This window comes from Danio rerio, chromosome 14 (assembly GCF_049306965.1).
Source record: "Danio rerio strain Tuebingen ecotype United States chromosome 14, GRCz12tu, whole genome shotgun sequence".
Taxonomy (NCBI): Eukaryota; Metazoa; Chordata; class Actinopteri; order Cypriniformes; family Danionidae; genus Danio; species Danio rerio.
Genome location: NC_133189.1, coordinates 8,372,025 through 8,398,629, shown reverse-complemented (window position 1 = coordinate 8,398,629; position 26,605 = coordinate 8,372,025). Strand labels below are relative to the sequence as shown.

Genomic DNA, 26,605 nt, shown 5'->3' with positions numbered 1-26,605 from the left:
AAATCTTATTTTACATTGTCATGATGGGGTTTTGTGTGTAGAATGTTGAGGACATAAAGGGATTGAATTCATTTCTGAATAAGGCTGTAACATAAAAAAATGAGTAAAAAGTGAAGCGTTACGAAAACTTTCCGGATGCACTGTAGTAGGGGTGTGACGAGATCTCGTGAGATTAAATCATGACAAGATTTCTCATCAAGGTGAAAAGTTGTCTCATGGGTTGTGATGTTAGGTTGGAGTGTCAGGGTGAAATTAGTGTTAAAGATTAGAGACAGGATTGGATTTGAACCGCAAATGAAGTGCTTTGCACATACCTGGCAACCCAGATTGGCCTTTTTGTTGAAAGTGTGATTCTGTTGCGCGTGTGACATAACTGCCTTTTTTTTCACTGGAGTTCAACAGCTTCTGCATCCAACAAAGGCTACACATATTAACCACGGCTCATAACCATGCAATGGAATAGCACTTTAGATACAGTTGAAGTCAGAATTATTAGCCCCCCTGAATTATTTGCCCTTGTTTATTTTTTCCCCAATTTCTGTTTAACGGTAAGCTGATTTTTTTTTCAACACATTTCTAAACATAATAGTTTTAATAACTCGTTTGTTATAACTGATTTATTTTATCTTTGTCATGATGACAGTAAATAATATTTGACTAGATATTTTGCAAGACACTTCTATACAGCTTAAAGCAACATTTAAAGGCTTAACTAGGTTAATTAGGTTAACTAAGCAGGTTAGGGTAATTAGGCAAGTTATTGTATAATGATGGTTTGTTCTCTAGACAGTCAGAAAAAATATATAGGTTAAAGGGGCTAATAATTTTGACCTTAAAATGGCTTTTGAAAAATTAAAAACTGCTTTATTCTAGCCAAAATAAAACAAATAAGACTTTCTCCGGATGAAAAAACACTATCAGAAATACTGTGAAAATTTCCTTGCTCTGCTAAACATTCATTCATTTTCTTTTCGGCTTAGTCCCAAAGCACCCAGAGGAAACCCACGCGAACCAGCGATCCAGCAACTTTCTTGCTGTGAGGCGACAGCACTACCTGCTGTGCCACTGCGTCGCCCATACCAGAAACGCCCAACATTGGGCTCGAACCCACAACCCTGAGATTAAGTCTCATGCTTTATGCCGAGTTCAGACTGCATGATTTTCAAACTAGTCGTGTCACAGATGTTTTCACACTGCATGACTATCTGGGCTAGCGTTTCGTCGCTACTTTGTTTACACTGCAAGATGGTTCGGCGACATGGACATTCACATTGCAGGACTTTACTATATGGAGAATCGGCAACAACTTCGTCCAAACTACGTCTCACAGCCAAAAACATGTAGTATGTCTTTTGTTATTAACTACATAATGAGAAAGAAGCATTTAATGGGGTAGAACATGTACATGTTTGCTCACCTGGGTTTAAAGGGAATTAGCCATTTCTCCTCAACGTTGATAATAAACTAATTTCTTTCTGTATGAAATGTCAAACAGACACGGTTGCTCCTGAGTCCTGTCAAACCTCCACTAGTTTTTCCTCTATTTCGTGGGTCCAAATAAACCGAAAAAGAGCGCTTTTAACTTCTCCCCCAGCCTCCCGCTGGCCTGCAGCAGGTATACACACACGCACACACAAGTGAAAGCTGCTCTCTCATTGGCTGTAGGCGATCGCTGATGTTATTTTCAGTCAAAACTCAATTCACACAGCATGATTTGAATCGCCGACAGCTCCAGATATTTAGCACGACAAATATCTCACAGGCATCGGCGACTCATCAGCGATTCTCTCAGATCGCGTCTTTGATCGTTCATACTGTGTGATTGTCACTCACCTGCACGAGCAGCGATTTGCCTGTGATTTCAGGCATTTGTCGGCGATTTCTCAAAACCTGTCGGCGAGCCAAAATCGGGGCTAAAATCACGCAGTCTGAACTAGGCATTACCGACTGAGCTAGCCTGTTAAACAACATTTAGATAAGAAAAATAAATTCAAAGGAGGGCTAATAATTCTGACTTTAACTGTATGCTGAAAGTCATAGTCGTCGTTAACACAAATGGAGTTAGGACATGTGAAGTATTCCTATTTTAGACCTTTTAAACACACACAGTTAGATCACATGCAAAGTCGATGCAAATGACATAGAATATGCAGCACATTCGCCACAATTAGTGGAATTTGCCTCAATCGTTCAAATAATTCAAAGATAATTTGCAGGTAAAAAAAACATCCATCAGGTAACCTATAGAAACTAATGCGATGCTCTGCGTCATGTGCAGACTTTATCTAAGCACAGTTTAAGATATTACTGAAATACAACCTGAAAAGGACATTAGCTTTTCATTTTATTTGATTTCTCTCAGGCAGTAACGATCGAGACGAGGATTGTTCTTCCTTTAAGATAATTTGCACAAAACGATCGCGTTCACATGCGTGGCTTTGCACGAGTCACATTTTTTCACGAGAGCGTGTGTGCGTTTATCACGTGCACGTGAATGCTTGTGGAGCTGGCAGTGTGTGTGTGTATGTGTGTGAGCGCAGTGCATTTGCCTGAGGAGACAGTGTTATGTAAGAGATCTCTGCTGCATACTGCACTTCAATAATACAGCCATACTGCTAAATAAAGGCACACACACACTGTACGCACATGCAAGAACAAATCATTTACAGGGCTGATCAGATTCTCAGGACACCCATTCTGTCATCAACAGGAAAGAAAAATCACAATTGAGATCTCTTTGACTGCGCCAGGGTTTCAGCTAGACTGAATGGAGATTAAACTGAGAATAAATGGAGAGACACAAGTGTAGACTCTTCTGCTTCGTGGGTATTTCTCCTGGTCAACAACAAAGATCTAGTTATTTCATGAGTTTTAGAACACAGTGTTTCAAACTATGCTCGTTTTTGTTTAACCACATATGTATTTGTCCAATGGTGAAATGGTGGCTTAGTGGTTAGCACAGCAAGAAGGTTGCTGGTTCGAATCCCGGCTGGGCCAGTTGGCATTTCTGTGTGGAGTTTCTATGTTCTCCCTGTGTTGGCGTGGGTTTCTGAGTGCTTCGGTTTCCTCCACTGTCCAAAGACATGCACTATTGGTGAATTGGATGTACTAAATCTGCTGTAGTGTATTGGTGTGTGAATGCGAGAGTGTATGGGTAAAACATATGCTGGAATAGTTGGCATTTCCTTCCACTGTGATGACCTCTGATAATCAGACACTAAACTGAAGAAAACTAATGAGTGAATAAAATATTGAGCTATTCCCATATTAAATAATACAACAAAACAAAGAAAATAACTAGGTTTGCAGGAAAAAACATATTATTTGCAATTCTGTCTTCTGTTGACTTGCATCAACTCACAAATTTACCCCAAAAAAGATTATCTACATGCTAATTAACATTATAATAGGCAGTGGCGCAGTAGGTAGTGCTGTCGCCTCACAGCAAGAAGGTCGCTGGTTCGAACCTCGGCTCAGTTAGCGTGGTGGAGTTTGCATGTTCTCCCTGCCTTCGCGTGTGTTTCCTCCGGGTGCTTCGGTTTCCCCCACAGTCCAAAGACATGCGGTACAGGTGAATTGGGTTAGCTAAATTGTCCGTAGTGTACGAGTGTGTGTGTGTGAATGTGTGTGTGGATGTTTCCCAGAGATGGGTTGCAGCTGAAAGGGCATCTGCTGCGTAAAAAACTAGCTGGATAAGTTGGTGGTTCATTTCGCTGTGGCGACCCCTGATTAATAAAGGGACTAAGCCGACAAGAGAATGATTGAATGAATACCAAGAAAATGTTGTCGGAAAAAAAAGTCAACTGAGAAAGACTTTAAAGACTGCACACTTTTGTCAAGACCTGTGGATAGTCAAAAAGAAAAAAAAATAAGAGCTAACTGGAATAAAATCTAAGCATCAGGAATGAGGTACTACCCTGCTGAAAAATCCAGCTTAAACCAGCCTAGGCTGGTTGGCTGGTTTTAGCTGGTCGACCAGCCTGGTTTTAGAGGGGTTTTGGCCATTTCCAGGCTGGTTTCCAGCCATTTCCAACCTGGTCTTAGCTTACCAGGGTGGAAAATGACCAGCCAAATCCAGCTAAAACCAGCTTGGTTTAAGCTGGTTATAGCTGGTTTTGGCTGGACTCCCAGCTTGGCTAGGCTGGTCAAGCTGGTTTTAGCTGGTCATCTCCCAGCATTGACCAGCTAAGACCAGGCTGGAAATGGCTGGAAACCAGCCTGGAAGTTGCCAAAACCCCTCTAAAACCTGCCTGGTCGACCAGCTAAAACCAGTCATCCAGCTTAGGCTGGATTAAGCTGGATTTTTCTGCAGGGTAGAAACTTCCTATCCATCTTTTTTTAGTGAGCTTCTAGTCAACTTCAGGTTTTCTGTCATTTATTTAATGCACCTATGCTAAATTTAGAATCGAAAGGTTAGTGTAACTTCTTTCAAAATGCTTTTCTCTAGTGTTATATTATACAGAGCTAACATAGCTACATGCTAAGTGTGTGGTCATTGATTGACAGTGGTGTAAAGTACTTAAGTAAATGGACTTTGTAACTTTACTAAAGTATTTTTTGGCTACTTTGTACTTGTACTGGTATTAATAATTTAATCAACTTTTACTCTCTACTTGACTACATTTTTGATTGAATATATGTACTCTTTACTCCACTACATTTAAACGGATGCTTATGGTTACTCGTTACATTGTGATTGTGCGCGACAAGTCTGCATCTTCAATTCGAGTCCTTCTGCATATACCTTGTTAGAATTTACTTCTTAGTACACACAATAGGAACTACCACTGATGTAAGTGTGTGCTGATTGGGTGAATGGTTGCCAGCACAATATTTTTAAATCTTACAAGACTCATTCAGAAAGCATGTTGCTATTAGCAACTCACTATTGTCTGTGGCGTTATTGTTTTAGCCCTACTGTAGGTACTATAATGTAGTAATCACTAATGGTCTATCATTTGCATATCTTATGTCTGCACTCTGCATTTCGTCTCCATTATCACAAAGCATGTTATATTTGCAATATAGCTAACTGAATCTAGAAGCTAAGACTTTGATATCAAAAGTAGCTGCTCTATCTTGTGCCGGTGCCATCTTTGCTCTGCGACATATCATTCACTGTGAGAAAATGGATGTGTGGTGTGAAAACAGTGTCAGTTGCTCGAGTCTGTATGGATGAGAGTTGGCAGCCCTGCATATGACAGCATTGTCTTTTTCTGTTGGCTCACAGTATTGTACCACAGCGCCCCCACTGCTTATAAGCGTTACTGCAGGTTCTTACAACAGAGATCTGATGGACAACAAAACTAATTGTCAGCAATTTTTCATTGTTGACTTTGTTGACTGGAGTTATGTTTCCACTCAAAGATGTTAAGTGCAAAGCTGGAATATTGCTTAAAACAAGTGAAGTTTCATAAACTAATTTTGAGAGGAGCATGTGATATGATTGAGCCATGACTGGCTGCTTATCTGTAATCAGTAATAATACAATCAGAAGAATCCAAGCTTACAATAAATTGATCATTTTTCCCTACTGCTCTATCTTTGTTTTGGAAGAATCCCCCCTTCCACCCCATCTCCTCCTTTTCCTCCCTTTTCTAAGAGGAGCTCTCAAGGCCAACCTGATCTCGGATCCCCTTATATGCTTATTGACCAGGCGGCAGCCTTGGGCTGAAGTATCTCCGAGCTCAGGGTTCTCTCCCAGGACAGCATGCCAAACCTGCTATTGATAAGCATATCTAAGTGGGAACTCTTGAAATGCAAATAAAGCACTGTTTCCATCAACAATGAGTTAAAGAAAATGAAATCATCACTTTCTAATAAACTGGCCCCTAATATCACAAAGTACATTTATCCATAAATGCCGTCCCAAGTTTTTATATCTCATGTTAAAACCAAATCACATGACTTTTTTGATGCAGATGCTGGAATTTATTTGGCTAATTTATTTCCATTGTAGTTTATACTCAAATCAAAAGTTTATTTTAGGTGTGCGCAGGCCGAGTACCTTAATGTCTCACAAGTGAGGATATACAGCCATATCGCACTGCTACGAGTATGATATTGACGCATAATTGTGTGTAAAAAAAAGAAAATCAAGCATAGAGAGTTTTAAAAACCCTTTGTTTGAGGAGCTACTTTCTTCCGCCATTCATTCACATCTGCAGCTTGACCATTGACCAAACCATTGCTACTTCACAAACGTTACTTTAGAGCTAGTGTTTGAGTGATTATCTAGCGTGATATCTAAAGTGATGATAAAAATTGCTGATTTTGCTCACATTTTAAGATTATAAGGCTGATCGGCATGAAATGTCATCAGTCCACTGAGATTTCCCAGTATTTCTCTGTTGCAATCAGGATATCACAATTATTTCCTCCGAAAAAGGCAAAGCAAACACTACCAGATTATTGTTGTGTTTACGGCAAGGAAAAACGCTAAATACGTGCATTATTGAGTTTTTCTCCTACTGTATAAGGGCGTATTATGCGCTCTCTGTCACCATCTTTTGAATGGACAATGTCAAGCGTCTTTGCTCTACTCAAAATTCTAAATATTTAAAATAGCCACTATCCTTATAAAGACACTGCAGAGTTGCAATCTAAACAAATACATTCTCACCTAAAAAAAGCCTCAAAAGTACATTACGTTGTCCAACAGCTGCAATATTTGTTAAAATGTAGTGAGGTTATTGATCTGCTGTTACTCTATGTGGGCGGAGCAGAAGGGTGAGGAGGCTGTACGAGTTCTGATATACAGAATATCACACGGCTATCAGCCAATCAGATTCGAGAACCAGACAGAACTGTTGTATAAGTTGCTATAATCTTTTATCACTTATGCTGAGTTCAAACTGCATGATTTTAGCCCTGATTTTGAAATCACAGGCAAATCGGTGCTCGTTCACGTCAGTGAAAATCACACAGAATGAACTATCAAGGACGCGATATGAGAAAATCGCCGATGAGTCACCGACACCCGTGAGATATTTGGCATGCTAAATATCTGAAGCTGTCGGCGATTCAAATCATGCCTTGTGAAATGGTTTCTGATTGAAAATAACATCTGCAATCACCTACAGCCAATGAGAAAGCAGCATTCACTAATATGTGTACCTGCGGGCCAGCGGGAGGCTGGGGGAGAAGTTAAAATCGCTCAGTTTCAGTTTAATTGGACCCAAGAAATGGAAGAAAAACTGGTGTAAATTTGGCAGGAGCACTGTGTTTGTTTGATGTGTCGTCTGATCAATATCACAATCAGGTTGAAAAGTTAAAAAAAGTTGAGGAGAAATTGATAATTCTCTTCAAAAGCCAGGTGAGCACCACAAGTTTCTGAGGGCTAGCTCACAGTGTGCTATCTGAACTGTGCCCAGGTCCGTTTCCTGGATCGTTTGAGAAGTGTGAGTGCTCTGAATCAGGCTCAAGCACGGTTCAGTTGGCCAGCCCTGGCTCAGTTGGAAGAGGTGTGCCAGAGCGTGGTTCACTTGGGCTTTGGCACGGTATGATTGTAGTGTGAGTGCAAAGCGTGCATATATATATATATATATATATATTATGCGCGTGTATATATATATTATGTATATAAAGATTTGTATTTTGTTTATTCAACTGGAGCTGATGTTGTGTTGTGCGCTGTGGAGCATGCGCAGGTCTCTCTCTCTTTCTCTAGAGCTGTGATTGCGGTTCAGCTGTGTTCCTGTGTGCTTTGTTTTCACTTATTAAAACTATGTATTTTTTATTTAAATTGAAGCTGTAGGTTGGGAATCGCCATTTACTTTAAAACAATTTTCTCTTGGTTTGTTACAGTGAGGGATTAAGGGAAGTTTGCTGTAATGTTATTTGGGGTACTTTTTATTCGAACAGTTAAGATTGTTTCCTCGCAAGTTAGCTGTTTTTTTTTGTTGTTTATTATTTTGGCCTGGATTCCCTTCCAAAGAGATGCTTCTGAGATCTTTTAGTTGTTTAAAAAAATAAACCTTGTTATTTTTTGATAAACTTGCTAAAGCTAAAGCCTTCTTTTTCCATTATGTAGTTAATAACGAAAGATATACTACGTGACCTCGCGTTCTTTACATGTCACTTCTCGCGTTTGTTTGGTTGTGAGATGTAGTTTGGACAAAGTTGTCAGTGATTCTTCCAGTTTTAAAGTCATGCAGTGTGAACTCTCCTGTCCCCGATTCAACCTACAGTGTAAACACAGCACCGACAGAACGCTAACCCAGATAATCATGCAGTCTGAAAACATTCGTGACTACTTTGAAAATCATGCGGTCTGAACTCGGCATTAGTTGTAAGAACAAACAGCATCTTGAATATTAAAAAATGTAAGTCTAGCTGTCTGGAATTGAATGGTGGATTTGCTATTGGTGAATATCTTGTTATAGACCCATGATTGTCGCATTATTGAAAATGGGAGAAGATTGACAAATTGACGAAAGCAGAAACGAGACACGCCCTGATAGCTCCGCCCTAAATCGAGACCATGTGACCAAAAGTGAATAAAAGTCTTTTTAAGGGTGATGGGGAGATTATGCTGTTTGATTAAACAATTATGAGGGCAAATGAATTTTCTATGAAATAATGAAGTGCACAGATACATCGTTAATAACAAGCACTGATACATAAACAAATAAGAAGAGTAAATTTTTATTTCATGCTGACATTAACAACTCTATTTAGTCTACTACTGAGCAGCTTCTGAGCAGTAAAACGTGTGAATGATCTGCAGTTCTGCACCATAGAAGTGGCTACATACCTACTGTAAGCAGCCATTGAAATGTATTCTGATTGAATTCATCTTCACAGTTATTGTTTTGGCTGCTGCGGCACGTCTGCACAGCTCTGCCGCTTCGATGCAGGCTGAAAAAGTAGTTTTTGAAAACACATTTTTTGGATGTAGAAATGGGTTAGCATGTGGGCTGCTATGACTCAGTGTGTGTGTGTGTTTGTGTGTGTGATGCGCTTCACTGGTGGCTTGCCAACCTCTGGCTGCTGTTGCCCGGTAACACTTTGCCACAGTTTTGCTCTCTTTTCACCTTTTTACAGACTTTTTTGTCTTCTCTCTCATTCTTTTTGTGTTTATTTTGTCCCATTTGTTTGATCCTATTTCATCCTAAATTTTAATATATCTAGGATTGTTTTTGTTTTATTTTGATTATTTGTCAGACCCTATTAAAGGGACAGTTTATCAAAAAAAAATACTAATTACTCAACATCACGTGATTCCAACCTTTATGAGTTTCTTTCTTAAGTTGAACAAAAAAGAAGATATTTTGAAAAATGTTGGAAACCTGTAACCATTAGCTATGTTTCCATCCAACTATTTTACAGTTTTTCTCAGTCGCTTTGGTGCGTTTCTCACAACACTAGTGCATTTTTGCACAACAGTTAATGCATTTCTCAAAACAATTAGTGCAAACTGCAAAACCTAGCTGATAACCTGCAAAAGCGCGTCACATGCTCAAAATGGATAGTTCATTCCTCAAAAGCAAGTATTCATGTCAATCAAACTGTCAGTATCATCAAAATGAAAAGTCCTGACACCATTGTTTATGAACAAGATAGTCAAATGGCTTTGTCATGTTTTCCTTATGACAGTTTACTCATACATTTTTTCAATGCAAAAAAAGTCAACTGTTGGTGACACTTCCTGAAAATGCTTACAGTTTTTCTCAGTCGCTTTGGTGCGTTTCTCACAACACTATTTACATTTGCAAAACAGTTAATGCATTTCTCAAAACAATTAGTACAAACTGCAAAACCTAGCTGATAACCTGCAAAAGCGCGTCACATGCTCAAAATGGATAGTTCATTCCTTCAAAGCAAGTATTCATGTCAATCAAAGTGTCAGTGTCATCAAAATGAAAAATCCTGACGCCATTGTTTATGAACACGATAGTCAGATGGCTTTGTCACGTTTTCATTATAACAGTTTACTCTGCACATTTATTTAATGCAAAAAAAAGTCTGATTTTGGAGACACTTCCTGAAAATGCTCAAGACAGCACTATACTATTTGCACAGCCATTTGAAAACTACAGTAAAGTTAGACATCACTGCATTTAGTGAGCTATCTGAGTACAAGACACTGAATATGTATGTTTCACATTTTTACTGCATTTGCTCGTTGCAATTCTAATTTATTTACAGCATTGTGCAAAAGAATAAATACACCCTTACTTACAACAAACACAACCTTTCTTTAGGTAGAGCTGTGCACAACTGGAAACAATATTGCAGAACATATCGGAACTGAACCTACAACACACACAGGTCTGTAAATCATTCATCAAATTGTTCAATTTTTAAGACATTTTCACGAAAATATAAAGATTACATTTTTTTAATAAAATTTGCTAGACAGATTTTGACAGCTAGTTCAACATTTTTGTATGTAATGAATCAAGTAATGAAATGAGGACTAATAGTTTTATATGGAATGACTAATCAGCATTTACAAGTTTAGTTAATTTTGACTGACATGACATAAGGAGATGATGATGTTATAAATAGCAGAGAGTTGTTTGAAAGCAATTGATGCATGTCCAAAAGCATTCGCAATTTATTAAAAAGAATGAGAAACTGCTACTAGGATGTGCACAAATGACTAATTGTTTTGAGAAATGCATTACCTGTTGTGCAAATGTAAATAGTGTTGTGAGAAATGCACCAAAGCGACTGAGAAAAACTGTAATGCGCATTTTAGATATGCACATAAAAACGATTGATCAAGATGCGCGCACACTTTGGAAATGCACATAAAAAACATAACTAAATAGGATCAACTTTTTTCATATAAGGAAAAAATGCACATAAACTACAATGAAAACACTTTTACTGAACTAATTCCAGGTAACACTTTACCATAAGGTTCATTGGTTAATGCATTTACTAACATGAACTAATCATGAACAACACATGTACAGCATTTATTAATCATGTTTGAATATTTACTAATGCATTATTAACATTCAAGTCCATGCTTGTTAACATTAGTTACAGTTTTTCTCAGTCACTTTGGTGCATTTCTCACAACACTATTTACATTTGCACAACAGTTAATATATTTCTCAAAACAATTAGTACAAACTGCAAAACCTAGCTGATAACCTGCAAAAGCGTGTCACGTGCTCAAAATGGATAGTTCATTCCTTCAAAAGCAAGTATTAATGTCAATCAAACTGTCAGTATCATCAAAATGAAAAGTCCTGACACCATTGTTTATGAACAAGATAGTCAAATGGCTTTGTCATGTTTTCCTTATGACAGTTTACTCATACATTTTTTCAATGCAAAAAAAGTCAACTGTTGGTGACACTTCCTGAAAATGCTTACAGTTTTTCTCAGACGCTTTGGTGCGTTTCTCACAACACTATTTACATTTGCAAAACAGTTAATGCATTTCTCAAAACAATTAGTACAAACTGCAAAACCTAGCTGATAACCTGCAAAAGCGCGTCACATGCTCAAAATGGATAGTTCATTCCTTCAAAGCAAGTATTCATGTCAATCAAAGTGTCAGTGTCATCAAAATGAAAAATCCTGACGCCATTGTTTATGAACACGATAGTCAGATGGCTTTGTCATGTTTTCATTATAACAGTTTACTCTGTACATTTATTCAATGCAAAAAAAAGTCTGATTTTGGAAACACTTCCTGAAAATGCTCAAGACAGCACTATACTATTTGCACAGCCATTTGAAAACTACAGTAAAGTTAGACATCACTGCATTTAGTGAGCTATCTGAGTACAAGACACTGAATATGTATGTTTCACATTTTTACTGCATTTTCTCTTTACAATTCTAATTCATTTACAGCATTGTGCAAAAGAATAAATACACCCTTATTTACAACCAACACAAACTTCCTTTCGGTAGAGCTGTGCACAACTGTAAACAATATTGCAGAACATATTGGAACTGAACCTACAACACACACAGGTCTGTAAATCATTCATCAAATTGTTCAATTTTTAAGACATTTTCACGAAAATATAAAGATTTAATTTTTTTTAATAAAATTTGCTAGACAGATTTTGACAGCTAGTTCAACATTTTTGTATGTAATGAATCAAGTAATGAAATGAGGACTAATAGTTTTATATGGAATGACTAATCAGCATTTACAAGTTTAGTTAATTTTGACTGACATGACATGAGATGTTGTAATGTTATTAATGAGATGATGATGTTATAAATAGCAGAGAGTTGTTTGAAAACAATTGATGCATGTCCAAAAGCATTCGCAATTTATTAAAAAGAATGAGAAACTGCTACTAGGATGTGCACAAATGACTAATTGTTTTGAGAAATGCATTACCTGTTGTGCAAATGTAAATAGTGTTGTGAGAAATGCACCAAAGCGACTGAGAAAAACTGTAATGCGCATTTTGGATATGCGCATAAAAACGATTGATCAAGATGCGCGCACACTTTGGAAATGCACATAAAAAACATAACTAAATAGAATCAACTTTTTTCATATAAGAAAAAATGCACATAAACTACAATAAAAGATAAGGTTCATTGGTTAATGCATTTACTAACATGAACTAATCATGAACAACACATGTACAGCATTTATTAATCATGTTTGAATATTTACTAATGCATTATTAACATTCAAGTCCATGCTTGTTAATATTAGTTAATGCACCATGAGTTAACGAACTAAAAATGAACAACTGTATTTTCATTAACTAACGTTTATTAACATGAATAAATACTGTAGTAAATGTATTGTTCAGTGTTTATGTTAGTAAATGCATTACTTAACATTAACTAATGAACCTTATTGTAAAGTGTGACCAAATTCCAGTATGCGCATAAAATAAGTCATGTGATTTTGTTATAAGAGATCATGTGCTTTGTGTCTCACGCCTTTAAATGCCACCACTTGTTCATTTCGCGTCGGCAATAGGTGCGTTCAAAATGAAGCACAGCTGCAGTCGGTGATCAATGAGATTAGCCAGTCACAGGCGAGAGGCGGAGTTGAAAACGTGGCCGTCAAGCCAGACAGCCGGACACTTCGGGGCTCAAAGTTGCTGCAGTCATGATGACCGATCACATGGCGTCCTCATCATTTTTTTTTTTTTTATGACAACAAAAGTTTTACAAACACAACAGAATACAGTCTTTATAAAGCATTCAAGGATTTAAGATGCTGATGACAAAAACAATATTGATAAATATGGATCTGTCACACACCTGTTAAGATGTGTGACAGATCCATATTTATCAATATTGTTTTTGTAGATTGCTGATATTCCTGAGTTGTCCAAATCCTCTAAGTCGTGTAGTGAGTTTAATCTCTCGTCCTCATGTTCCTCTCAAAGTCATCTAAAAGTGGAAGGTGTTTCATTGAGTATGTGTTCTGGCCTGAACGCTAGCTGAAAGTTTGTTCAGCATTCTGGATGTGTCACTATGCAGCGGATGTTTTTTTAGTTAGTGTGATCCCACTTGGATTTCCACATCATTTACTCTTCTCCGCGTTCCTCTTTCTCTCTTTTCAGCGGTGCCGTTCCCACTGAGCCACAGGTTGAGCATGCGAGAGGTGTTTGACTGTGAGGGCAAACCGCGTGTGGACCTGCTGAAGGCTCATCTCACTAAAGAGGGCCGCGTGGAGGAGCCCGTCGCCCTACGCATCGTCAATGAAGGGGCCGCTATCCTGCGCCAAGAGAAGACCATGCTGGACATCGAGGCTCCTGTCACAGGTTACTCATGCAGACATCTCTGACATACAGAGCTGGGTAGATAACTTTCAGTTAAAGCTATCATACACCCGGCGCTGTGTGGCGCAAGACGCAGCCCAATAGTCTTTTGGTAGTTTCAGCTTGGCGCAAGAGTCGTTTTGAGGCGTTGCGCTACGCTGTTTAAACAGCAAATGCATTAGCGCTCATTTGTGCGCCCATAGGTGTACTGGTCTAAAAAGGGAGGCGTTCTGAGGCGCACTGCTGGCACGTTGCTATTTTGAGAAACTATAATAGATTTTTCATTAGACCAAAACAAACCCGGTCTAAACTGCGGCGCAGAGTTGCGCGTCGCTTGCGCACTGCTTAATACGCACAAGAGAGCAATAGGCAAATATCTTTACATATAAAAAAATTTAAATATTAAGGATATATATAGGATATAATAAGAATAGATATAAGATATAAATATAAAGGATTAAAATATTACAAAACATATTATTTTCTAGCCTACATAAATATGAAAAATAGCTGCTTTTATGTCTTCTTCATCTCGGGAGGCTTTTTCAGTTCATTCATAACAATTTGCTTTTGTATAATGTTATTATTATTAGCAGTATTATTTATTATATCCATATTTATATTTGTTTTATTAAAAACAAGCTTAGATTCGCCCACCTGTCAGGTTTTAGACCATATGGGGCACAGCATGTGTTTTAGGATATAACTCAGTATTTTGACCACACTTCGTTATTATTGTTCATTTATTCGATTGCTGGAAATTAGAACTGAATTTAGAAATAATTTTGAAACGAATATTTGTGCTTAACAAACCATAAAGGTTTCTGTGCGTAAAGGTTTTCCTATCCAAGAGCGAAAGTGAAAGTGATCCATTATCTCTCATTCTCCCGCAGTAGATGCTCCGTTTTACAGTTTTCTGTTAATAAACTGTTAACTCTTTGCTTGTGAAACGCTCATTTTTTCCACTTAGACTTACTTTGCGTCCTTTAAATAGCAAATGCGCTCTTAGCGCGATGCAGCTGGCTCTTAAAGGGAATGGGAGATGAGACTCTAATTGGTTTATTCTCAAAACACACCTATAACTCATTAGGAAAATAAACTCAACCCTTTTAAGCCCATGCGCCTTGGCGCAAAGCAGGTTTTCCCGTCCGTAAATTAGCAAAAATGCATTCTAACACGCCCTAAAACACGCCCTGCGTTTTGCGCTCTGCGCATGGACCGTCAAAATAGAGCCCAAAGTCTGAATAATTACCCGCCTTGTATATTTTCCTCCCAATTTCTGTTTAACGTAGAGAAGATTTTTTGGTAACACTTTATAATTACACACTATGAGTCATTTACTAAGCATTAGTATCTAGTGATTTCATTATTTGTTAAGCATTAACTCTACATTAATAAGTGTTAGTAAGGAGTTTATAACTGCAGCTACAAATGCTGTATTCTTGACTTATAAGCACCTATATAATGTGTTTAACAATTGTATTTTTATACTTAGTTAATGATTTTTATTTAATTAATTAATTAATTAAGTATTGCATTATTTACAAACGAGTTGTATTTAAGAGTAGTTGAGGGTTTATAGGATAATTCAAAATGAGTTATTAAATGATTAATTAACTATTGAAATCAACATTTATGTATCTTGTTATTCAGCCATATACTAATAGTTAACTAATATGTTAATAAATGCTTTATTAACTCAACTTCATGCAGTTTTTTGACCTAATCTAAAGTGAGGACTGTTTATGCTTCATAAATCCCTTATAAATGACTATTAAAGGCTCAGATTCAAATAAACAATAATCCTTGCAATCTTTTCTAAAAAGTAAAATTACCATAAAGTTTAAACATTGCTGAAAAACAGTAAACAGTGTCAAAATACAACATAAAACTGGATAAAACAACAACATAATAATATAATAATTTAACAATATAATAGGATGCAATGTTTAAACTCTACAGTGATTGTATTTTAGATTAGGTTGCAAAGATTTATTTTTCATTTAAAGTACAAATTCATTTGTGTATCTTTAAATTAAAATGTCATTTTTCCCGTTTAGAATTTAACTGAGCCTTTATTTGTCATTTATAAAGGATTTATAAAGCATAAATAGTCCTCATTTTAGATTAGGTCACAAAACTAGATGAAGTTGAATTAATAAAACATTTATTAATATACATACTGTAGTAACCATTAATATATGCCTGAATAATAAGACATACAAACGTTGATTTCAATAGTTTATTAATCATTTACTAACTCATTCTGAATGATCCTAAATCCCCTATTTACTCTTAAATACAAATGCTTTGTAAATAATGGGATACTTAATTTAGTAATGAAAAATAAATCATTAACTAAATATAAAATTACAATTGTTAAACACATTATATAGGTGCTTTTAAGTCAAGAATAGAGCATTTGTAGCTGCAGTTATAAACTGCTTACTAATGCTTATTAATGTAGAGTTAAGGCTTAACAGATAATGAATTCACTATTGGCTAATGCTTAGTAAATGATTTATAGTGTGTAGTTATTATAAAGTGTTACCAACTTTACACAAATCCTGGGAAACAAAGCCTGATCTTACAAGAAAACGTAAGCATTATAGTGTGTAGTTATTATAAAGTGTTATCGATTTTTTCAACACATTTCTAAACATAATAGTTTTAAAAACTCATTTCTAAAAACTGATTTATTTTATCTTGACCATGATAACAGAACATAATATTTGACTAGATATTTTTCAAGATGCTAGTATTCAGCTTAAAGTGCAATATAAAGGCTTAACTAAGTTAATTAGGTTAACTAAGTGATTAGAGGTAATTAGGCAATCATTGTATAGTGATTGTTCTGTAGACTATCAAAAAAATATAGCTTAAAGTGGTAATAATTCATTCAACCATTCATTTTCTTGTCGGCTTAGTGTACTTTTTACTCATCATACGGCCATCCAAGATGCATGCGAGTAATGTTTCATAAAATAATGGTGCTTTCACCATCCTAAACAATTGTTTCACCCTAAAATTAAAATAATCCTCATTTACTCACACTCATGATGTTGCAAATGAATTTTATTTATCTTTGGAACATGTAAATATATACAGTTGAAGTCAGAATTATTAGCCCCCTTTGATTTTTTTTTTCTTTTTAAATATTTCCCAAATAATGTTTAACAGAGCAAGGAAATTTTCACAGTATGTCTGATAATATTTTTCCTTCTGGAGAAAGTCTTATTTGTGTTATTTCGGCTAGAATAAAAGCCGTTTTTAATTTTTTTAAAAACATTTTAGGGACAAAATTATTAGCCCCTTTAAGCAAATTTTTCTTTCTATAGTCAACAGAACAAACTATCATTATACAATGACTTGCCTAATTACCCTAACCTGCCTAGTTAACCCAGTTAAGCCTTTAAATGTCACTTTAAGCTGTATAGAAGTGTCTTGAAAAATGTCTAGTAAAATATTATTTACTCTCATCATGGCAAAGATAAAATAAATCAGTTATTAGAAATGAGTTATTAAAACTATTATGGTCAGACATGTGTTGAAAAAAATCTTCTTCCATTAAACAGAAATTGGGGGAAAATTAAACAGGGGTGTTAATTCAAGGAGGCGAATAATATATTCTGACTTCATCTGTATATTAAGTATCACAGCTGTGTTCAATGTAACAATATTTCACAATAGTTCTGTTTTTATTGCATATATGAATAAATAATTGGATGCTTGGTGAGCTTAACAACTCCAAATTTAGTATATTTTATTTACTTACTTGCTTACAAATGAATGAAAGATAACATAAATTGAACATGTCTGAGTATTTTCCATTATGCTCCATCATGGATAGATTGATTAAAAAGTTAAATGTACGCATGTACAAATATTTCTGCATATTTCTGAAGATAAACAGAATTACACTTCATACTAATGCATTCTTGAACTGAAAATCTCCTCACAAAAAATGTTGACCTCTGAAAAAAATGTAGGCATTTAAGAATAAATAACAAAGTGGCCTTAATTTCCCATGAGTCAAAGCGAAGGTTGAGCACAGGCAGCAGGTCTGATGCAGGTCAAAGATGTTGCTCCTCAGCTATGAAGATGCCATCATTTAGCAGGCCGAGACACTGAACACCTGAGACCAAAAGCTCTCCCAGCATGCATTTCTGAAGCCTCATCAGCTGGTGGAAGCATGAATTTCACACACTGGAGTCATTAAACATTAATGGCTTGCTGGATAACTGATTTAATTCCCTGGAACCTATTAAACAGAGAGAAAGGGAAAGGTGGTTAGCTTTGTGTGCATTCAGACCCTTTGGCCTTTAATCCTTTGACCTTCCATTGGGAACACAAACCCGTATGAGAATAGCTCCAATTAGACATTTTAGTTGATTTAAAACAACAATCACCTGCTGGGCTGGCTTTTTGTCTGAACACACACATGCTGGATCAGTCAGAATGGTGACTGAGGGTCTTTCTTTTCACAAGCAAATAGCCCCTACAGAAAAAAAAGTTCAATCAAGAGTATGGGCCTAGAACTTTTTTTAAGTGGACATGTGTGGGAATGTTATGACAAGGGTTTTACTGTAAAATAAAAAAATAAACAATAAAATGTTTTAAAACAACATGCTTCACAGTAAAATGTTAAAAACACATTTTACAGTAAAATGTCAAAAATTAACAGTAAATTAGTATGTAAAATAGTATGTGTCACAGTATTTTATATGAAAATGTTCCACATTTTACAGTAAAATAAAACACCCCACAAGTTGTTTAGTTTTTCATATGAAAATGTTCCAAAACAATTTCAAAACAACACCGATTACAATAAAATGTAAAAAAAAATAATAATAAATTCTTCAGTAAAATTTTCCAAAACCAAAAGTTTCACAGTATTTTATATGAAAATTTTTCCAAAAAACACGTTTTACATTAAAATGTAAAAACACTGTACGGTAAAAAGTTCCAAACCATGTTTCACAGTAAAATGTAAAAAAAAAAAAAAAGTTTCACAATATTTCAAATGAAAATGAGACAAAACCACACATTTCACAGTAAAATGTAAAAAGAAAAAAATCTATCTATCTATCTATCTATCTATCTATCTATCTATCTATCTATCTATCTATCTATCTATCTGTCTGTCTGTCTGTCTGTCTGTCTGTCTGTCTGTCTGTCTGTCTGTCTGTCTGTCTGTCTGTCTGTCTGTCTACCTACCTACCTACCTACCTACCTACCTACCTACCTACCTACCTACCTATCTATCTATCTATCTATCTATCTATCTATCTATCTATCTATCTATCTATCTATCTATCTATCTATCTATCTATCTATCTATCTATCTATCTATCTATCTATCTACAGATGTTACTACTTCAATGTGTTCCTTGTGCCGCCATTCATGCCGCGGCGACAGCGGTACTTGATGCGCCAGCAGCATTTGACCGCTGGGTGGCACTTTAACCACAGATATTCAGCTTTGCCTTTTCACAATGCTAAACAGACTGTTCTGTAGGCGTAGCTTACTGTATGTGATGTTATGTGTTCAATTAAAATATAATTTTAATTTAGTTTTTCTGGTAATAGACATGCTCTTACACTATACTATGCTGTAGAAAAGATACATGGTGAGAAGTCAAAAAGCAAATATAAGAATTAAGTTATTAGCCTTCAGTGCCCGATTAAATTGCGTTGGGGTGAAAATAATGTTTTGATTTCTTTGACTATTATGGCAATGTTATAATCTCAAATCTTAAACGTGCGCATATGAAAAACAGCAAAATAATATAGATTATCCTGCCGGTAGAGCACATCACCTCACAGTTGTGAACTTGCGATCACCTCAACTTACATTTTAATTTTTTTTTTACCTGGTTTATTGTAAACTTATTAAGTGCAAAGAGGATTCGTTTTGGAAAATAGAATTGAAGAAATGAAAGACAACTAAAATGAAAGCACAAACATTCAGTACAAATAATTAGTCTTAAATAAATAAATAAATAAATAAATAAATAAAGCAGTCTTTTAGTCTAAATATAGAGAGATGTAGTGTTTGCTATTTTGATAGAACTAAGACTAGACATGTTCATTTATATTTTTAATTTACGTTTTTATTTACATTTTCGTTGTTGATTATATTTACGATCTCATTTTATGTTTCAATTATAGTACATAATAATAAACGAATAATGAAAATAAATGAATAATGAAAATAGGACATAAATTAAGTCTGGCAGGTTTATTTTTAATAATTTAGTTTCAGTTCCGTTTTTTGTTTCAAAACGTCAATGTTCTGCTTTAAAGTATAACTGTGGTTTTGTTTTTTGTTTTTTTCTTAATGGCTCAGTATGTTTTGTATTTTAATTTCATATTCAGTCACCTTGCATATGCGTGTGAAATATAATGCCGCATAACCGCGGAAAAAGAAGAAAAGGCTGTCAGTTAAAGCTAATTAATCAAAATTGGCTATATTAAAATACAGCATTTATGTTAATACAGGCAGAGTGTGAACAAACTAAGGCTAAGATATGTGCTTGCCTTTTAATGCATTTAAAAATATTTGCGGCCTTCTTATAGGCTACAGGCAACTGGTGTATAATAATGTTTTTTTTTTTTTTTTTTTTGTATGGTAAAGGACAATGCACATTATGTTATTGATGTAAACTTAGGCTAAAACTTACCATTGATAAACGTGACCTACCTCAAGCAGATCACTTAAAGTGTAATAAAAATAATGTTGCCGCAGGACATAAATGAAGTCCCGCAAGTTTATTTTTAATAATTTAGTTTCAGTACTATTAATTTTTTTCTCAAAACGTCAATAGCACCTTCAATAATCTAAACATTAAAGATGGACCGCAAGATGTGTTGAGTGGCTATGTGGTGAAGAACAATGGCAAAGCTAAGTGTGATTATTGTAATAAACTAATAAGTTATAAAGCAGAGTCCTGACCAACAGGACTAAGCATATGCGGTTGGCTCATTCTTCACGAATATAGAATTAAAATTATGGCGCGTTAGGTTTATTGTGCATCCCGCAGGTGCCACCAACAAGGGTTGTGCATTTGAGTTTAACTTTTTGAGCGTTATAAGCAGCTCGTTGTTAGTTTTTATTTAAATATATCGAGCCGAAACTAAGCAGCGCATTCTCTCCGCCTCCTCGTTTATAACCAGCTGGACACGCCACTGAAGCAGGAGAGACACTCCGTCGTTCATAATCTTAGCTGATGTGTCGGAGTCGAAAGAATATATCAAAGAGGAATGTTCTTTTGACAGTCCCGATATGTTCAATCTTTTTTCCCCTGTCATTTCTCTTCAGCAAATTATATTTTTAAAGCTGCTTGATTCTTTTAAAACCGAAAGCAGAGCCCGTCAATTGGTGTTTTTTCATAAGATACTCCTTTATTAATGTTTTATTTTTTGAGTGTCTTTAATGTGCTTTTTAATAGTTTTATTTTATTCAAAGCAGCACCTAAAAGCGAATTTATCCTCAAAACGTGGCATGAGAGCGATGCATGTCATGTGTCGCATATTGCCTTTTTTTCTGATCTTTTTGCATAAAGGTTTTAATCAAAAGACAGGTAATTTAATTACTTTCGATGTGCTAAAATATTTGTTAAATAAATGTTATTTCAAAAAAAGCATATGCAATGTGCTCTGACAGGTAAAATCCGATTCTTTCTCTCTTTCAAGTTCAAAGCAAATTTGAATGCCAAAGGATTTTAGATATGCATATACAAGACTATGTAGTATATTAACATCAACAAATTAATAAAATAAGTAGCAAATGAGAAATAAATGACAGACAAGTTGATAAAAACAGACATTATCTCTAATTATCAAAATTGCAAGATTAAAACAGCTGAATTATAGGCCTAAATAATCTAGAAAGCAACTACTGCGCGCTGATATTTATTCTTCTTTTTTTCCGAATAACGAACAATTTCAACCGCGGGGAGATACCGACAGCTTGATTTGCAGTATTTTCTAACATGTTAGAAGCGGGCAGCCGACATCAGCCTGCCGTAGAGACGGGCCGGCACAAAAAAAAACATGGCTGCCGGTGGAGAAGCGGCTGTGCCCTCAGCAGCTGATTGAGACGGAGCTGCATATCCTGAGTGCACTAAATACTCCGAGATCCGGAAGAAATTCTACCCGATAATCCAACACATACAAAACAACTTTGAGTCCCTGTCGAACAGAACCCATCTTACTGGGGGAGTGTGTGTGCTGCTGTGTGTTCACCCAACAATACCCGCTCCTGTCTCCAACACAAATACTGGAACTCTTTATGTGGACTTACTTTTGATAATAGGCTACTATTAATACCTTTATCCTGTTTAATGTTATCAAAAATCTATTTTTATTTTTATTATTATATTTTAATTTTTTATTCTATTTTTATTTTTATTAATCATTTTTATTATATGTTATTTTCATATTTGTTTGCACTACTGCCCTTTTTGCACTGTCTTGTTTGTGAGACGCGCACTGCTTTGGCAAAACGAATGTACAGTTACTTGTCATGCCAATAAAGCACCTCAAATGTGAAAATAGCCTAGGCAACAAATAACAAATAGTAGTGTAAATAACAAAAAAATGCCCTTTTCATTTTCATACAATAGGCCTATGTGTGGGTTTTGACAATATGTGTTTAATTAAGCTATAAAGATCAGATGAAATGCATAGTGAAATATGAAATAAATGTCTCTTTCTATTTATTATTTTAAAAATCAACTCATTTTTGCCCAGAGAAAGAGGCGCGCGGCACTAGCGGACATGGGGTGCTTTTCCAAAAAAAGACGTACAGTAACTTGCAGCTGAACTATGCACAGTTTGGGGAAAAAAAGGATATAGTGATGCATGTCCCCTAAAACCCCTAGTTTCTCTGTCGCAGATCCATCATTTGAATCAGGTTAGTTATAAGTAAAACGCACATAATGATAAAGCACACCATCATCACGAGGGCAATTAAATAGACAACCTAAACATATTTTTAATTGTTTATTTATGTAATGTGAGTTTTTATAACTTTGTTCTTTAAATTATTTATAACTTAGGCTATTCTATCGAGATGACACCATAAAAGGCCTTCAATGCACTGAAATAGGTAATAGGACAATGAAAAGCCGATTTCACTATTGACCCTGTTTTTATTCATTGACAGCTTCCCAACGCCGCATTTCTGTTGCGCGAAAAAAAGCTGCTGCAAATAAGCAAATTTATGACAAAATTTTAATAGTTTCATAGTAGTAGCTGGTGTGCTTCATCTGCGTGATTCTGATTTGACATTCTTCCGCTAAACTTGCACTGTGTTGATGTGTAAATGGGCTATGATCTTTGCTATTGAGGCTACATCAAGGTGTAAATGAGCTATAGTTCTCTTTGCAACTTTCAATTTCGAGGTGGGGGAAGTGGGAAGAGGCAATTCAAATGTACCATCTCTAAAAAAAAAGGCCACTTATGCGGCATTTGTGTTTATTATTACCTTATTTTGATTTTATTATTAATAATTTATTCATTCATTCTTCATTCATTTTCTTTTCGGTTTAGTCCCTTTATTAGTCTGTGATCGCCACAGCGGAATGAACCGTCAACTTATCCAGCATATGTTTTACGCAGTGGATGGCAGGAGGGCCAGCTGGGGCTTCGGGACGGAGTGAAAGGAAAGGCGGAATTTGCCCCGAGTCTGGGAAAGATAGCTTGCCGTAATTACACTAGTTTTCCTATCGCACACATGCGCCAAACAAATAAACAAATAAATAAAAAAGGAAAAGAAAACATCTAGACTTATAGGCTGAGGTCTTTTTGCTTATAATCGCCCTTATGTTTCCGTTTTAAATGTAAGGCTGTTGCATAGAATAATACAATTTTAATTTATAAGTGATTTTGCTGCGTCCCCCTTGATGTTTCAATAACGCATAATAATCTACACACCATATTAAAGACACAGCAGACATAAAGGTTGTGTGTGAGAGACCGAGCAAAAGAGCGCTCTCTTCACAGCTCTGTTGATGCTGCTAGCGGCTTCTTTCTTTTTGTTATTTATTTTGCAGATAATACACTATATGAATACAACAGAAAGACATAAAACTTTACAAATTACCTTTTGTAGACTCAAAACAAGTGTCATATATTGATAAGCCTAAGCCACATTGAAATATAATTTAAAGAATTACATTATCGGATATAATAAAATCGCATTAAATAAACAAACCAATATAAAACAAGCAAAAGCAAGCTATAACAGTTTAGGTAGGCCTATACATAAAAAAACCATTAAAGCCAAATCAAACTTTTATTTTCAAGATATTTTCTTTTAAAAGATTTTAGATATTTTCTAAAAACAATAAACACCAGAGAAGGTTTAGAATATTATTTATAAAGTATTTGGATATGATGATAATAATCAAATCGTGCAAACAGAGCATTTTTGGGAACACGTTTCAGGGCTGCGTTTCCCGATAACGATTGATCTTAGCACTTAAGAGCGTTTTCTACGAGTCATTTTGCGAACGTTCGTTATTGTTTCACGTGCGTTTCCCAAAAATGCACTTAACACAATTGCACGTAGCCCAGCTTTAAGTGCAACTTAGGAGTCGCTATCCGTTTGTTAAGTGCTGAAATGTCACGCTATAGAATGGCTCGTTATTGTTGCACATGTTATAGCAATCCATATAATTCTTCTTCTACTTGTGTGAATGTATATTCAACTCGAATAACATAAAAAAAATAATATTTTTGAGCCAGTTTAAAAACATAAATTAACTGGAAATGTCGTACTGTAAAAACACTGTCTTGCTCCAATCTCGCATAAAACTAATTCTAACAGTCCTTGCCGGAAATGACATCAGCATCATTTTCGATATTTATATGAAACCTTAATTAAGTAGAATTATTTATCAATTTCTTTATCAAAAATTGCTTATCTCACATCAAAATAAATAAATAAGTAAATAAATAAATAAATAAATAAGCTCTTACATTTATTTTTGAAAAGTTTAGCCTAATTATTAATTATTATTATTTGTATATTGAATTGTGTAATGTGTAGAAAATATAAATGAATAGAGATATACGTACAAATAAAATGAATAATGACTTTGAAGAGAAGTAAATTGTAGGTGCAATTTGCCGGTTGTCCAGCAGGTGCCCTCATAACTCTGTCTCCTTACGATGCACTTAAGGCTTTACGATTACTCCAGAGCACTCGTAGATCCACGAAGATTTTCAAGTGCTACTTAAGTTACGATGCTTTTGGGAAACAGACCGTAATATTAAGATCAGTCGTACGATCATTTCTACGAACTTCTTAGGCTTACGATGCTTTTGGGAAACGCAGCCCAGGTCTCTCCAGTGCATTTGGGCTGAATGTTTGACTGTGTCTAAATGAGGATGTTATAAAATACATTTTCTACCGAGTTATTAACGGATGCACGATGCCAACAGTCGGGGGACGTTCTAGGGGCTGGGTTTGCGTTACGCGCTGCGAGCTATAGGCCGACAGTGGAAATGCGACATGACTTCGGTCTCACGATGCCCATTAACACCTGAAAGACAAGCTTTTGGTTATGAGATGGGGGAAGGGGTATGTCTCCTCCCTCAAGTGTTTTCCACAAACATGGTTACACAAAATCCAAAACTCCCGAGGACGGATGGCGTAACCGTAGCAAAACCTATGCGTTTTAAAACCAAACCGCATATGGGGCCTTATGAAAATGAATGTTTCTATGCACAACAACTTCTGGACTGAACTACTTGTTATTTAAAATATCTCTATTACGCTCTAGCATTCGCCAAAACGAATTTGTACATAAAAACACCGAACATAGCCTAGCTGAATAGGGTGTTGCCTGCTGAGCCATGACAGCAGCAGACAATTCCGCACGACCATAAAGCCTTCACCCGACAGTTATTTTCTAATATTCACAACGCGAGCCACAACAATAGACATGCCATGCCCATCATCCTTACAGACAACTTCGCTTTAAACTGTATTAAGGTCCCATTTACACTGCACATCAGTTTTATATAAAACGTTAATGATACATATAACAGGCTACATTTTGATGGTGAAATAACCTTTTAAACGATGGCTTTTAATTTCAGTATTCAAACATTAAATAACGAATGCATCAAGTGAAATAACGAATATGCAAAAACACATGTATATAAATATAAAGGACTATTATAATTAGCAAAATGCTGCTCTATTTATCTTTGTATTTTTATAATTTTATTATTGTTATTTTTAATATTTCGAATTAATTAAAGCTATAGACAAATACTGCTTGACATTTTAGAAAATGTTTTGCGTATACCCAGTACCGAGAACAAACAAACAAAAGCACATGGCTTGTTAATCAATTTAATCAAGCTCTAGCCACGAATAAAATAATAGAATATTTTATTATTTTAATATTTTAGACGACGGGTTAGTAATTATATTATAAATGGTTATGTTCAGATCAATAAAATAATAACTTTAATAATTCTGCTTTGCATTTTTCTATGCATTACTAACATCACTAAACCATACATTTGTTTTATAAGTTAACCAAATATTTGCAGAGATTCAGCAGTTTTTTTTTCTGACGCGTTTGCCAGTCATGCCAGTCAGTGAAAAAAAAAAGTAACTGTGGCCCCGTTTGCAGGTATTCAGATTCGATTTTATCAATCTGATTCAACTTTTATTATTTACAGGACATAAAAATGCAATTAAAAGTTTCAAATCAATGTGCATTGTCCTTTACCATACAAAAAAAAAAAAAAAAACATTGTTGTACACCATAGCCTGTAGCCTATAAAATGGCCGCAAATCTTTTTAAATGCATTAAAAAGCAAGAGCATATTAGCCGTACCTTGAGTTTGTTCACACTCTGCCTGTATTA

General features: G+C 35.5%; 1 protein-coding gene across 8 annotated transcripts in view; it reads left to right on the top strand.

The window, feature by feature from the left end:
• The window catches only part of ppp3cb (protein phosphatase 3, catalytic subunit, beta isozyme), a 115,790-nt gene that overhangs the window by 47,050 nt on the left and 42,135 nt on the right, over nt 1-26,605 (top strand). For all 8 annotated transcript variants that reach the window (XM_068213208.2, XM_021481019.3, XM_009307724.5 and 5 more), the window contains 1 exon segment: nt 13,515-13,715. In XM_068213208.2, the coding sequence (XP_068069309.1) occupies nt 13,515-13,715 (201 nt within the window).